This window comes from Lemur catta, chromosome 13, assembly GCF_020740605.2.
Source record: "Lemur catta isolate mLemCat1 chromosome 13, mLemCat1.pri, whole genome shotgun sequence".
In the NCBI taxonomy this organism is placed as follows: Eukaryota; Metazoa; Chordata; class Mammalia; order Primates; family Lemuridae; genus Lemur; species Lemur catta.
The window spans coordinates 70,048,549-70,064,210 of record NC_059140.1 but is presented as its reverse complement, the minus strand read 5'-3'; the positions used below and the strand labels follow the sequence as shown (position 1 = coordinate 70,064,210).

Genomic DNA, 15,662 nt, shown 5'->3' with positions numbered 1-15,662 from the left:
CTGCTTCTCGACACAGGACTGAGACACATGCCACAGTACACCGCGCACTCTGAGTCTGCAGGACTGCCTGCCAGGACAGCCAGGACGGCAGGAACCTGATTTCCTGTGTGGAAAGCAGGAATCTCCCTGGGTGGTTCTGGGACTAAGTTCCGGTATTAAAATTTGGGAATATAGTAACAGCTCATTTCATGGGATTTTCATATTTATTTGCCCATAGTAGACTCACTTTTTACAGTGGTAGATTGAGGCAACATGGACGCTTAGCTTCACAGCTTCTTTCTTTTCCAATCACAGTTTAAATTTATTTAAAATGTACCGTTAATATCAGCACAGCTATAGGTATGTCAGTTTCAGAAATAAAGTTTCTGTGGCTTATCTCAATTCACTGTACAAGCTTGTTTCTTTTTTCTTTCTTGTCAATAGCACTAAACATGAGATCATTTAAAGTATATGAGTTTGCTTTATCTGAGAGTGTTATTTGCTCTAGTGCTGCTAATACCTGATTTTGCTATATAAACAGTTTCACTGTTTCTGTGAGGCCACACAGCATGCTTTAGAATGATGTTGACTACAGCTGCCTTTTACTCTGCCAGCACCCTTCAAATACTGTTGACACTGTTGCCTTTCATTTGTTTCCTCCTGCAAAAGAAGTTGCTGTTTATTATAGCACAGGCACGAAAAACCTGCCTTTCTAATCGCACTGTAGTGGCACCAGGTTAACTAGAAAGCACAAAACAAATGGTGATAAAAAAATATGAATAGTATACATTATATGTATTTACACATGTCTTTAGAAATTAGTCGTGAATTTGAAATGATAGAAGCCACTGCTTGCAATAGCATCTACTCTATAGAAATGTCGCTTAAGACATGACTGTTAAGATACTGAAGAAATCGGGTTATGAGGAGAGCCCATCTGAGTGAGAACCTTGTCCAACCACTGCAGCGGTCCGTGAAGGTGAATTTCAATCCAGCAGGGGGTGCTTGTGACATCCTGCCGATGATACTCAGCTCCCCAACCCTGAAAAGCAAGAAGGGAGCTGGGAGTGATTGTGCCAGACTGAAGTGACCCTTCAGGGCCCTGGGCAGAGCTGGTGGGGAGGGGGGCAGATGCAGAGCCAGGGAAGCTCCTGAGACTGGAGGGGGAGAGAACATGACCTCTACTTTCCGGTAAGGACAGGACAACCCTTGCACCAACTGGACGTGCGCAATGAGCCCAAATCAGTGCATTCCGTCCAGGTTCACAGCGCAGTACTTGGACCTAGAGATGGTCTGGGGCTCCAGTCACATGGGAAACACTGGCAAGTCATTTTCTCTTGCACAGGGAAGAAACCTGACCTTATGTTCACCCCTTTGGTGCGGAAGACAGCGTTTTGTAGAAAATGGTTACTACGGACCAGTGATTGGATCTGAAAGTCATAAAGAGAGAACTGGATGGCGCTTTTGATTTTTCAGGGTTGATTATCAAAGCTTGCTCTCCTCTCTCTGACTCACGTGGCAATTTCCCATTTATCACCACTCACAGGAGAGACAATAAAAATAAAAAAGAAATAATATATTTGTATATTTTTCTCTATATGCCATACATCAATGAAAAATTATTTTAAAAATGAAGGGAGATCACAGCCAAGCAAATCAGTTTTGTTACTGGGAGCAGTGATTCTCTGTAGAGGTGGTTCAAAACTGAACTTCACCACAACGATGCAGCCTGGTCAAACTGTATATTCATGACCATGAACCTCAAGTGGACCTCTGATGCCACCTGGCAGGGGCACCACACCCCCAGTCCCTTTGCTCTCATGTCCTTCCTTCTAGCCAACTGCTCTACCTCCTAAACCCTCTAACCACTACTCCCCATCCACACCTGCAACTGATGATCTTATTTCTTATTTTAATGAGACAGATGAAGCAATAAGAAATGAGAATTTCCACAGCACCTGCACCCACATACCTGGCCTTTCCACCTCTTACTATAGATTAGTAATCAGTGTTTCCAAATAAGCTGGTCCATCCAATTATGCGTTATTAGACTCACTGGCCTTCCCAGGGACATCATTCCACCAAATCTCCTCATTCTCTCTTACCATCTTTGGCTCCTACTAGATCATTCCCATCAGCATATGAACACACTGAAATATCTCCTATCTCCAGAATACTTCTCTTGGTCCTCCTGTCCCCACCAGTTACTGCCCTATGTCTTTGATCCCCTTTCTAGCAAAAAACCCTCAAAAGGCTTGTCCATGCTGGCTTTCTCAATTCCTCCCCTTCCATTCTCTCTTAAATCCATCCCAATCAGCATTTTACCCCAGCCTCCAACAAAACTTCTTGTCAAGATCAAAAAAGACCTTTATATTGCTAAAAGTAAGGATCAGCTCTCTGTCTTCATGCCACGTGGGCAGTATTTGATTTAGTTCATCACTCCCTATCTTCCTGCACTGTCTTTTCTTGGCTTCCAAAGCACCATACTTTCTTGGTCCTGCTACTACCTCACTGGATGGTCTTAGTTTCTTTGCTGGTTCTTTCTCTTCTCCCCCATCTTTTAATGTTGATGTGTCCCAGGCCTCAGTTCCAGAACCCCTTGTCTTCTCTGTTTAAACTCAAACCTTTGATGTTCTCATTCGAACTCATGGAGTTAAGAACCATCCGGATGCTGGTAATTCCCAAATTTACATCTCAAGCCCGAAATCCAGACTCATTGACCTGCCTACTCAGCATCTCCACCTGTGTGTGTGGCAGACATGGCAAAGTTATTATCACTGAAACGGAACTCTTAATCTTATCTCCAAGCCTGAGACACCTGCATCTTCTCCGTCTTGGTTGAAGTCCACTAACTTCATCTTTCCAACTCCTTTCTTTTTCTCACACCCCACATCTAATCTGCCTCCACAATTCAGAATCCTTCTGCTTCTGACAAGCTCTACTGGGCTCTCCTGGTGGGAGTGGCGTCATCTCTTACCTGAATATTGCACCAGCCTCCCAACTAGTTTCCCTCCATACAGCCTTGCCTGCATAATATTTGTTCTCCACACAGCAGACAGGGTGATCCTTAAAAAACAGAAGTCGGATCATGCAAATCTTCTGGTCCCTTCGCTGCAAAGGCTCGCTAGTTCTTTAGAGTAACAGCCAAACTCCTTGCTGTGGCTCAGGAAGCTGAAGCCTTGCCCCGGGTCCCTGTCCTTGCTCTGATCTCACCGCCCCACGCTCAGGGTCCAGCCACACTGGCCAGCTTGTTCCTCCCAATTTCCAGGCTTCCTCTTGCCATGGGGTTTTCTTTCGTCCTTGCTCTTCCCTCTGCCTCTGCTGCTCCTCCCTAGACAGCCCTGGCTAGTCTCCTGGCAGGCTCTCTTTTTCGATGAGGCCTGCCCTGCCATGCAGCCGACCCCCCTCCCACTCCCTTCACCCTGCGCTAGGTTTGCTCTTTCCACCCACCTTCTTTGTGATGGTTGGTGTTCACCGTCTCTCCCTACTAGAATATTGGTTCCATGAGGGCAGAGATGTGAGTAAACTTTTTTTTTTTTAGATTCAAGCATACTTTATTACTGAAAAAGTAATCTCTAAGCATGAACAAAATTTAAAACATTTCTATATAATTGTTTAGAGTTTACATCTTTTCACTAACTTCAGTAGATATAATTAGTTTCCATAACTCTGATACTAAAAGGGAGCATTTCCTTAATATTTTAGTAACTTTTAAGCAAAGCAAAACACTGATGTAGGCTGCAACAGAAACTCTTACCATTCCCCATTCTCTATGGCTCTCCATCAAGCACAACCGGACAACAGTGTGGCCACGGCTGTTCTCCATCTCCCTTTGCCTCCAATCCAAGACAGTGGTTCTGATGATTACAACTGTGTTCACTTGAGATCAGGAATGTTATAGAATTGCTAAAACCAACACTTTCAAAGTTTATAGTTCATCAATGGAACTTAAATTTAGTGACTCAAATATTTCAACAGAACTGAAATCCAATGAGTAATCTTGTTTTCCTGTCCTCCCTTCCTCCCTCCCTCCTTTTCTTTTTTTTTCTTTCTATCTTTCAGCTGAACTATATTCAGCATTACTTTGTGAGTAATCACTGATGTATCCAAACACCTACAACAGCACCTGGCCTGGCACACAGCAGGTGCTCAGTAAGTATTTGTTAACTGACTGAATGAATCAGTTTAGATCAGTAGAAATCAGAGTTGAAAGAGACCTTAAAGGTGATCTGATCCATCACCCCCAGTAGTACCCACCAGCGTTTACTCATGTATAATTTTTAAAACTGATCATCTATAGTTATATTTATTAAATATTTTTTAAAGTCCACGCAGTATGTTTGTTTTCTGTGAATTGTGTAGCTTTATAAATTTAAATGCTGCATACCTGAGAAATACATCTAGTTGATACTAGGAAAATAAGATTTTTATGTCAGCTTATATTTAATTACAGTGAAGTAATTACCTATAAGATATTGGCATTTCATCCTAACTTTAAAAACACAGACCTGGAAAAAAAAAAAAAAAACAATTCAAATGATGGTTCATTAATGGCAATTTAATGCCCTCTGCTGGCTCCAAAGCAACAGAACATTTGAAAAGATTTCCAGGTATTTATTAATTGCTTTACAATGTATGCTTTTAAAACTGTAAATTCTAATAAAACTTCTTTGTCATTCTAAAAGAGAAATGGTTTCAATAAGTCATTTTTGAAATTTCAAACGATATTCTTGATTCTTATTTTGAAAGTAATTATTAAAATTATAAATACAATAAACACACCATTTAAGTATTAAAAAAATAGGACAATTATTTGTCAAGGTAATTTTAAAGAGCTAAAAAAAATTTACTTTGAAAAAGCAGGCCATACTGATTCTTGGGATTGCTATATGACAATGTGGAAACTGGGTCACATGTACCCAGACAGTGTGATAAACAAGCTCAGCTTTTGAAATATTAGAATGATTTGTGAACATCTTGCAACAGAGTAAATAGCAGATGATGAAACTGAAGCCTTTAGCTTCAATGTGCAAATCCAGTTGTTTTTCCTTCCTGCTAAGAAACTTTCTTGGTTCTCCAAACTTCATAGTAACATTAAGACTTAACTTGAGAAACCCAGCACATATTCATAAGCAGAACATGTACTACTTTCTCAGAATTAATCACACTCACCTAATATTTCCATCCCAATTTGTTTCTACCTTTATAACAGCACTTATTTGATACTGTCTTGTATCAGAGTCATTTCTGCCTATTTTGTAGCTTACCTATGAATACTATCTCCTCTGTTCGACTGTATGCTTTCTAAGAGTAAGGAGAGAGGTCTTATTGAGTTTAGATAAATTCACCAACATTCACTGAGTGATAACAGTGCTTAGCAATTTGAAGGGTGGAAAAATCTCTGTAGCATTTAGTCCTATAAAATTATTATTGTCACTTTATCTTCTGCATTAAAAACAATGAGATAGCCACCTTAGTTGTTTTTCCTCCAAAAGCAATATGTGTAAGAATTTTCACACAACTGCTAAAGAGAACAGTTTGTACTCATCGAGGAACTCTTCCTAAAAACTACTAATATTAATAGAATTTAAAAAAAGTGTTGCCAGAACTGGCTGGAGAACTGCCACATCCACCAAAGAATGTTTTTTTGTTTTATCACTTTCCATTTTATAATCTGAGAGTCAGCACTCCCTTACCTTCACAAAACTCATCCGGATAGTGCACATCTTGGTTAACTCATAAACGACTTCGAAGCCGTGGTGCACCGACTGCGCCAGCAGCTGAGCGAAGAGCTGGTTGTTGAAGACCTTGAGGCTGCACCCGCTGGGGATCTTGCAGACGGTGGCCGGGTGGAAGCCGTGCTGGTAGTTGCAATTCCGGCTCTGCACAAAGATGCTGCTGTCACTCACGCACTCGGCATACACCTCTCCCCCGACGTAGTACAAGTGCACACCTGCCGACACAGAAATACGGCCTTCCTTCACATTCTCCTTCACACTGCGCCCTTCCCACTGACTCTTTCAACCTCAAGAGATGTTAAGTCTCTGCTGTCAGGTTCACTGTCAGAATCACCAAAGATGAGTAAAATGTGTGACCCAAATGCCCCTTCTTTTACTTATAGTCTGTACTTTCCCCATGAATCCATTTAAAAGTGGATTGCAACCCATGTTAATCATTCCCAAGAACCAATCAGTAGGCTGTCATATACTATTTCTCCCATCATTCTCTCAATCTCCTGTTTATTTGTTTCAAAATTAATGTTTCATAATATTAGAAACAAAATAAATATATCATGCCAGAAAAAAGTCAAATAAACCTTCATGTACATATGCTAATTTGAAAATTTAAAACTGGACACAGTTAATATGAAAATGTTATGTAAGTGCATACACTAAACCCACTTCAGAGGAAACAATAAATGACATTTAAATTTTAATTTATGAACAGATATAAATTTATTTCTCTTAACAAATACCTCAAAGAGACCTATTTCACTTAAAAGTCTATGACCCACTCTTACAAGTCATAAATTGTCTATTTTTTACTTGTGAACAGTGAAATTCCCACATTTTCAGATATAGTAATATAAAAACTCACAAGCAAAATGTAGCTCATATCACTTCATCTCACATTTTTAGAATTCAAGTTCAAAAGAATACACTGAGAATGCTGCTGTTCATGGTAATTTCCATTCCAAATTAAATTTTAGTAGATTCTTTCTCTCCAACTGTCTTGGTTTGAGATTCGTCATAAATTTATAGCAAGGGACTGGAGTTAGATAAAATGAAGAACTTCTAGTCTAGAAAATATTAAATACCAGAACAATTTTTCCCCAACTTTTTTCGTACCTTGCACTTCAAGGAAAATCTCCGACTTTTAAGACGAAAAAAAATCTTCAGCTTTTACAGAGAATCGACCTTATAGGCCTCCAGGGCCCCTCAGACTCCAGTGGGCAGAACTTTGAATTTAAGAAACATTCCTGATGTAGCTGCTCAGAGTGTCTTTGTCAGGTTCTAAGTGGCACTTGTGGCAATTTTACATTGTATGTGACCACCTCCCACCATATTTATTGTTTTCTCTTCCCTTAATAAAATTTTAGAAAAGAATGATTTTGAGCATTATATATTCCAGTCACATCACTCTGAAGAAAACGGCCTAGGGTCACACAGAAGCAGCCCAGCTCTGGATATTCAGGCCAAGGTCCCCTGTCACTGCGTATATCAGCCTGGCTCCCCCTTCTCTTCCCTCAGCCTTCCTCTCAACCCTCTCTTCCTCAGCTCCACCATTCACTCTCCCGCATGGCCTTGGGCCTGAAACCCATGCCAGGAGGTCGTGCCCAGTAGGCAGAAGGATGGTCCTAACTGGCTGGAACATAGTTACTTGGCTGTACCACCAGAGTAGAGTAGGTATTTGAATTGAATGACCTTCAAATATATAATCCTCCCCAACTCTATTATGTAGAACAGTTAAGATTTTTGTTATATGACTCCAGTCTTTATTTAGGGGGTGGTTTTCAATCCTGTTAAAGACTTATCTGCAACCACAGCACACTTTGGCAGAGGAGAGACTGGGCAGGGAGGCAGCAGTTCAGCGTCCTGAGGGAGAAGAAGGAAGAGGTCCCCTCTGAACACCAGGAGAGGGCGGAACTGACCTTTGTGTGAAGGAGGCCGGGTTTGGGCCAGAGACAGCAACATCTAAAGAGTCCAGTAAGCAAAAAAAATTTTTTTTTTTGAGGCAGAGTCTCGCTCTGTCACCCCCGGTAGAGTGCACTAGCGTCATCATAGCTCACTGCAACCTTCAACTCCTGGGCTCAAGCGATCCTCCTGCCCTAGCCTCCTAAGTAGCTGGGTCCACAGGTGCACACCACCACACCCAGCTAATCTTTCTATTTTTTTGTAGAGACAGGGTCTTGCTCTTGGTCAGGATGGTCTCAAACTCCTGAGCTCAAGTGATCCTCCTGCCTTGGCCTCCCAGAGTGCTAGGATTACAGATGTGAGCCATCTGCCCAGCCAGCAAACGATTTTATTTGCACCCACCTGGCAGGCCAAAGTAGTGGCATTAAGTCATATGTATCATATGCAAGATCACCACGGAATAGAACAGCTTGTTCTTTAGCTTTACCAGAATCATTTGGAGGGCTTATTACAAAAACAGATCACTGCTTTCGTAGGTCTAGGATGAGGCCCAATAATGTGCATTTCCTACAAGTTCTCAGGTGAGGCTGATGCTGCCTCACTTTGCCACACTTTGGAAAGCACCGATGAGAAGCTCAGGCCAGTGTACAAGCCAGTCCTGAAATTGGAAGGGCTGGATTTTTAAGCCCGTGATACTTGGCAACTATATTCAGACAAGAGTTTCACAGAATTCATTATCCCGTTCTGTTCATGAATACTAGCAGGAGTTTTTATAACTATTTCAGAATTTCACCTCACTGAAGGTTGTTATTTGTGAACTAATTTATGTGACATCCCTTTAAATCAGTACAGGAAAAAATGAACATGTGCAGAGTTTACTGCAGCCTCCATGATGACAGCTCTATATGAAATGCTTAAAAGTGACATCATACCTATTATTGGTGCAATAAAATATGCCAATAACACGTTAATTATTGTAACTGAGAAGCTTTAGAAGTGGAAAACAAAGCTACTGTCACAATCCCACAGCCTGTTCTAACTCCCAGCAATAAGGATAAATGCCCCAAAGCAAGTACTACCCAAGATGATACAGGAAACCCAGGCACTGAGGTCCTCAGGCAGGTTCTGCTCACACCTTAGACTACATTTCCATTTGGTCTTTCTTTATCTGAACTTTCTAAGAAGTAGGTGTGACTGCCCCCTACTTTTTATGAGATTGGAGAGTTTGGAGTCCTGTGTTGTGGTGAATTAGGACCACGAGCACCCGGGGTTTTCCTTAGTTATACACTCAAATAGATGGGAGAATATATGAAGTCTTAGATTTGCTCTGAAATATTCTAGCAAAAATATATATATTGTGATGGGATAGATGAAAAAGAAGGGCAGAGAGTGGGAATCATTATTGAAGCTGGAGATGGTAATTTGAAGACTCATTATACTCCTCTACTTCTGTGTGTAGTTGAAATTTCCTTCGCTAAGAAAAAGTTTTAATGTATGATCATAAAAATATAGAAAAGTACAGATTTCCAGATCCACACCGGGGCCTAGGTCAGCTGATGGAGGTGGGTCCTCCACAGGACTGTGCCTACGGTTGCACACTGCACAACTCCAGGGTCTGCCTCCTAGTCTGAGCTGTGTATAATTATTACAGTACTTTTCCAGCAGATGGCAGTAATTTCTCTTGAGAAAGGGGCACCTTTTCCTAATTCACATGAAGTCACCTCTGGGCCAGTCTTTTATGTGCAATTTTTAAAAATAAAATTGCGATCATACTCTACAGGATGTTTTACAACTTTTTTTTTTCATTTAGTAATATATTGTGAATATTTTCTCGGGATATTAAGTATTCTGCAACATCAAGTTTAACGATCACAATAGTATGACATCCTTTGCTAAAATATTTTTTAGGATTTGGTTTTTTAAAGATGAGTAGCCTGGTAGGGAGAGGCAAAAAAAAAAATTAAGAAAAATAAAGATGAGTAGCCTTGCACATGTTCAAAGATAGACTAGAAGGATATTTTGAGGTGGAAACTAAATGCATCGAGAAGGGAAGCAATCCAAACAGCACCTGGAAGTGCAGATCATCCTTCAAAGGAACTGCCCAACACATCCCTTATATTAGGATAATTCCTTTCATAAAACAGGAAGAAATACTGGAATTCCACAAAAACTTGCAAGAAAATAAAGATTCATAGAAAGGTTTTTAAAAATTCCAATTTCAAAAACAATCGGATGATTTGGTATATGTGATAATTATTTTCAAGATGCTCTTGATTTACCTCAGAAATTTCCATAACTGAGGTTAATGCCTCAGGAATTATCAAGATTATCCATTTTCTCTCCCAGGAAGGGAAGAACAGACGTCCGGCAGGACGAATGCAGCACGTCTACGCCCGCACAAGAGCCCCAAGCCTGTCTTGCTCAGTGTCGTTTCATACCAAGAACCCGGCACAGGCCCATTCGGAGGGTTAACAGAGCTGACTTAAGTTACATCAGAAATCACAAGTGCTAAGAAACGTACTAGTGATTATGATTACATTAAGGGATGAGTTCCTAAGAAATATAATCCTACCTCAAGGTCTATGTTCATGCAGGTGTGTGGTCTGCCTAATTATTTGGAAATCGAGGCCATCTTAAAAGCCACTCTTTAAAAAAGGAGGCGAGGTGATCGTCCAGTCACCTAGGCTGTTACGTCATTCCCAAATCACCAGGGTAGTGATGTTACCTCCTTAAGGAGGACCAGCCATCTCAGCTAATTTTAAGTCACAAGGAACACAAGCCAGAAGTTGCCTCAAAGCTGACTGATAACTAATGAAAGGGAAAATGGCTTATTTCTAACTATAAAAAAAAATTATATTTTTTTGTACATGTCTTCTACCCTTGCCCGCTACAGTCTAATCTCAGTAGAGCAGCCAGGGGATCCTTTTGAAGCACAAACTCAGACGGTATAAACTCCTCAACCTAGATCTGTCTTCCCGTTTCCCACACAGTGAAAGCCAAAGCCCTTCAAACAGATTCTGGGCTCCTGTCATCTGTCCCCTCCCTCTGCTCCATGCACGGCCTCTCAGCTGTTTCTCATGACAAGCCAGGCAGGCACGGGGCCTTTGCACTTGCTGTTCTCATTGCTGAGAACGCTTCTCCCAAATGTCCATATCGCCAATTCCCTCTCTAGCCATCTGCTCAAATGTCACCTTCCCGGGAAGGCCTTCCCTGGTTACACCGGTCTAAAGGCCCCCTTCTCTTCCCCTGCTTTGTTTTTCTGTGCTGGACCCACTCTCTACAGTGTTCCTTGTGTGTCTTCTCCCTAGCAGCACCTACCCATGAAAGCAGGGGGTTCGTCCTTGTCTCCCTGCTGCACCCCTAGTGTCTAGTCCGGCTGAGACTAGGCGCTCAGTAAATATTGGTGAGATGAATGCATATCTCTAAAATCTAAGTGTCTTTATTAATTAACTCTGCAGAGCAACTTACTCACTACACTAGGAGTGCACTTTGCAGTTAACTTATTCGGGCTGGTGCTCCAGGAAGCCAGGCGAGGCGGCTCAGAACCAGATACCCACGGCAGCACCCGAGACAGTCCCGTGACCACACAGAAGACTGACAGCCCTTGGTTTAAAATCTCCTAAGCCAACCCGTTTTTCTGCTATGCTTTATGGCATGACTTGTAGCTCCTCAAAGAAAAGAGGAGAGGAGAGAAGAGGAGAGGGGAGGAGAGGGGAGGGGAGGGGAGGGGAGGAGAAGGGAGGGGAGTGGAGGGGAGGGGAGGAGAGAAAAGAAAAAACAATTCTACATTAGAGTAATTCCTAAGCAGCTTTCTGAGAAAACTGTGACTCTGCCTTAGGGATTAGCGAGACTGAGGGCCCTTCCCTCCAGGTGAGCACTCAGATGGGCATTCCGGCTTTTAGAACAGGTCATCAGCCTTGCTCGTATGGTTTCTTAACCCCACGGATTAGCTCTCAGTCCGCAACACAGAACATCTACTCTGCACGTCCTCATCAGGAACACCCTGAAGCAGGTAACTGCAGAAAGGTTCCCAGCAGGTATTCAGTGCTCCTTTAATATTTTAATCCTATCTTTGGATCCACTGGCACCAGCAGAAGTTTAATACAGAAACCAACCTGCAAAGCCCTTAGCAAATAGCTCCACAAAGTTACCTGTTAATGCTCTGCCTTTAGATTTCACTGAAGATTCTTTTTTTTTAAGTTTATTTTTCAATGTAAAAAAATTTTATTTTTAGTTATTATGGGTACACAAGAGTTATATATATTTATAGGGCACATGTGATTTTTCGATACAGGCACACAATGTGAAATAATCAAATCAGGGTAATTGGGGTATCCACCACCTCAGGCATTTAATATTTCTTTGGGTTAGGAACATTCCTGTTTCACTCTTATTTTAAAGTATCCTTAACTTATTGTTGAGGATAGTCACTTTGTTGTGTTATCACATTCACTGAAGATTCTTATAAAAATCACTTGAAAGTAAAGCCAGGCCTGAGAAACTTGTTTAAGAATGCAATCAAAGTAAAATTATTATTTCCTTTGAAGAACAGCTATTTCCCCCTTTGAGATAAAAATTACATGACAGAGTGAGTTTCCTCTTTCCGACCTCCCTGTCAGGAAACCCAGAGCAAAATGACAACCACAGTCACAATGACCTGCTTGGATTCTTCTCCCCTATCCCCAACCCCAGTTTCTGATTTTCTCTTCTTTCTTTTCTTTCTCAACGGAGTGAAAAAGAAAGGGTCTCACTCTGTTGCCCAGACTGGAGTACAGTGGCACAATCATAGCTCACTGTAACCTCAAACTCCTGGACTCAAACGATCCTCCTGTCTCAGCCTCCTGAGTAGCTGGGAATACAGGTGCATGCCACCACTCCCAGCTAATTTTTTTATTAGCAGGGTGTGGAGAGATGGGGTCTTGCTAGGTTGCCCAGGCTGGACTTGAACTCCTGACTTCAAGCAATCCTGCCTCTGCCTCCCAAAGTTCTGGGATTACAGGCACGAGCCACCATGCTTGGCCTGATTTTCTAGTTTTGACTTATCATCTCACTGCAAAGGTTTCTTACGAGCTGCCAAAAGCTACTATGGAAAGAAAGAGAATATAAATAAGCATAAAGTAACAGTCTCCATTAAGAGTCAACACCAATGAACAAATTCAGCCTGTTTCTAACAATGACATGTAGGTTTACTACAACAGGAGGCATTTAGGAGGTGTGTTAGGAAGAATATTTGCATCACCAAGTGGAATAATGAATCTCCCCTGGAAATTTGAAAAAATAGGCTCAAGGCTACCTTCCCGAGGTGGTTTAAGTGTGGGAAGGAGAGAGAAAAGATCAAATGACTCTGAAGGTCTTTACACTTGTGACTCCAGAGTAGTATCACTCAAAGATGTCAACTGTTCTAATATAAAAGAAAATAATTTAAAGATATTCAACGAGGCCTCATATTCAGCTGGGATTTGCTACCATTGCGCACACTGAAGAGGTGGGATTTAAAAGCACCACTGATAGGAGGCCAGTGTGGCCTGTGCCCAATCAGCTGTCGTAACAATCACCTGGATGCAAGAGATCTCCAATCACAAACACAAATCAGTCATTATTTCTAACCACCTAGCTTCTCAGTCTCCAGAGGGAACTTTACCTGATATAAATAAGCATCCAGTCGGAATTCCTCTTCTTTGGAAGTTATCTTAGCATCTTTAGGCAATTCAGTCATAATGCATAATACTTCCATTCAATAATTTCATGCTGCTTCCATATTTATCATCCGCTTGTCTTTGCAATACCCACTCCACGCCACCTCGCAACAGGTGGCAGGCTGACTTCTGAGGCAGAAAGACTAAGATCCCAAAAGCCCATGCGCTTTCCCGGATGGTCACACCAGAACTGCCCCCACAGCTCGCCTGCCCTGGTGTCTTTCCACAAGGCTACACAACCAACAGATGACTGGTTTCTATTTCCACATTTCAGCTCAGAAGACCATATAAAGGAATGACATATTTGCTCTTACCCTTTCCTATGTGTCTCCTGGTATTTTCTATCGTGGAGTTTCTGTTCACATTCGAAAGAAGTCCAAGACAGAATCTGTTCCTGTTATTGGAAGGGTCAGTGAACCCATCTATGAGCACACTTCGCGAGGAGGCCTGGAACGTCTCCCCAACGCGGTTGTTCAGTTCATAGTAGGCGACCGAGCACCAGTGCTGGGGCTCCTCGTAACAAACCGGCCGGAAGTCTGCAAGGAAACAAACCAGACAGCACGTCACTACTGTCATACCTGGGCTTCACGGCTCACAACTCCACCTGGAGAGTCACATTAATGCTTTTGGCCAGAAAGGTGGTGGCCGCAAGACCAACTATGCAGCTTTGCAATCTTTCAAAGCCTGTCACTTTCACGGAAGCTGTGTGGGGTTGGCTCATTTGGTTTGCAGGACTGAGGGGCAGAGGCCAGGATCCTTGCTAGTTGTCCATGATTAGAGCATTTGTAAATGTGTATCAGCAATGCGGGTGCCAGGGAGAAAGACAGCGTGAACAGATCGATGTAAAAAATCATCAGCCTTAAAGCAAACAGAGCTCAAAGGAAGTTGGCACGTCACCTCCTCTTTACATACTAAAGACAGCGTTACTGTTACTGTGCAAACTGAATCCCGGTGGCAAAACGTGTCATTGTGTAACAAACTAAAGATGAGAAATAATAGTTTGGATATGATAAAAACCAAATCAAAACCACTGAATAGAACTTTAAATTATTTAAGAAAAAAAAAACCTTCCACATAGAGGGGCTCACATTCTCCTTTGTGTACATACTGGACATCTAGTTATGTATGGCACAAAAACATTTTAGAGCTGGATATTTCATTAGGAAACCTACAAATATTATGTTTTCACTCCAAATTTTAAAGTTAAGAAGTTTCCTATAACCATCCAAAGTTCAGAGTTCTTCTTTTCTTTGCCACCCACACGCTTTCTCTGCCTTTCTATTGATTGTATACTATCCTTCTTTTCCTTGAATATCCTAGCAATTCTAGAGTGTGCTCCTGTATGCACTAAAACATAAATTTATAAAATAAATAAATTAAGAGATTATTATTTGACTTACAAAAGGATCTTCACTTATAAAAGAATTCACTCTGGGATATTTAAATAGTAAACTCCTTTAGACCCTGTCTATTCAAAATGTGGTTCATGGAGCAGTAGCCTGGGTGCTTCTTAGGAATGCAAATTCTTGGACCCCACCCCAGATCCAAAGAATCAAATCTGCATTTCTACAAAATCACCACATAGCTTATGTGAACATTACAGTTGAGCAACACTTATCTAATCTAGCCTATGATAATATGCAAATAAAATTTTGTAAAGACCTTATTTATGTATATTTCTAAGAGCACTGCCTAGCCAAATGAAAGATACCACTATAAATCTATAGTAAAAACACAAATAGAACAAAACCTCTCACTTCTTAAGTTCCCAATGCCACACTAAGCATCAGGAACTACAAACTTCTATATGCCAGGTTAAAATTAAAAATTAACTTATTCTAGTAACGAGGATGATAAAACATCCATTCTACACACCAAGGAATGCCAATGTTAAAATGCAAAGCCACACTATCTGCTTCTTAAAACACATGCAGAAGAGCAAGCCAACACATTTTTCTATTTTGTTTTGTTTGGGGGTAACAGGAAACACTGTTGGAAAACAGCTACATTTAGTTGTCCATCTGCAATTTACCTCCATTTGGTACCGATAGCACTAAATGTCTATCAGTTGTGGCATCTACAGGTCGGCCATTCTGGGTCCCTGGGGCTTCTGGGGCATGATAAGGCAGGGGTGGTGTGTCAGCTAAAAGAAAGCAGTAGAACAAAAGAATCATCAAGCTGATAAACTACACAAAGACGGTCGGACCCAACATTTTTTGGGTTAAACTCCTGGGGTTGGTGGACAGTGTTACCGCTACAGTGAGACCATATAAATGTGACTAGGCTCTGTTAAGTGACATTGTGAGTGTCCTACAGAGGAAACTGGCTGTTCTGAGATCCTCACTAAAGGGGT

General features: G+C 41.5%; 1 protein-coding gene across 5 annotated transcripts in view; it reads right to left on the bottom strand.

The window, feature by feature from the left end:
* Positions 1–287: 287 nt before the first annotated feature.
* Positions 288–15,662, bottom strand: part of SMAD9 (SMAD family member 9) — a 67,587-nt gene continuing 52,212 nt past the window's right edge. For 2 of the 5 annotated variants that reach the window (XM_045567026.1, XM_045567025.1), the window contains exons 4-7: positions 15,342–15,452; positions 13,624–13,845; positions 5,676–5,932; positions 288–1,021 (exon numbers count right to left, since the gene is read on the bottom strand). In XM_045567026.1, coding sequence (XP_045422982.1) covers positions 878–1,021; positions 5,676–5,932; positions 13,624–13,845; positions 15,342–15,452 — 734 coding nt within the window. In that variant the 3' untranslated portion in view covers positions 288–877. Of the gene's footprint in view, positions 1,022–3,647; positions 3,837–5,675; positions 5,933–13,623; positions 13,846–15,341; positions 15,453–15,662 lie in introns of those variants that run through there. The other 3 variants (XM_045567028.1, XM_045567030.1, XM_045567027.1) reach the window with 2 other exon arrangements.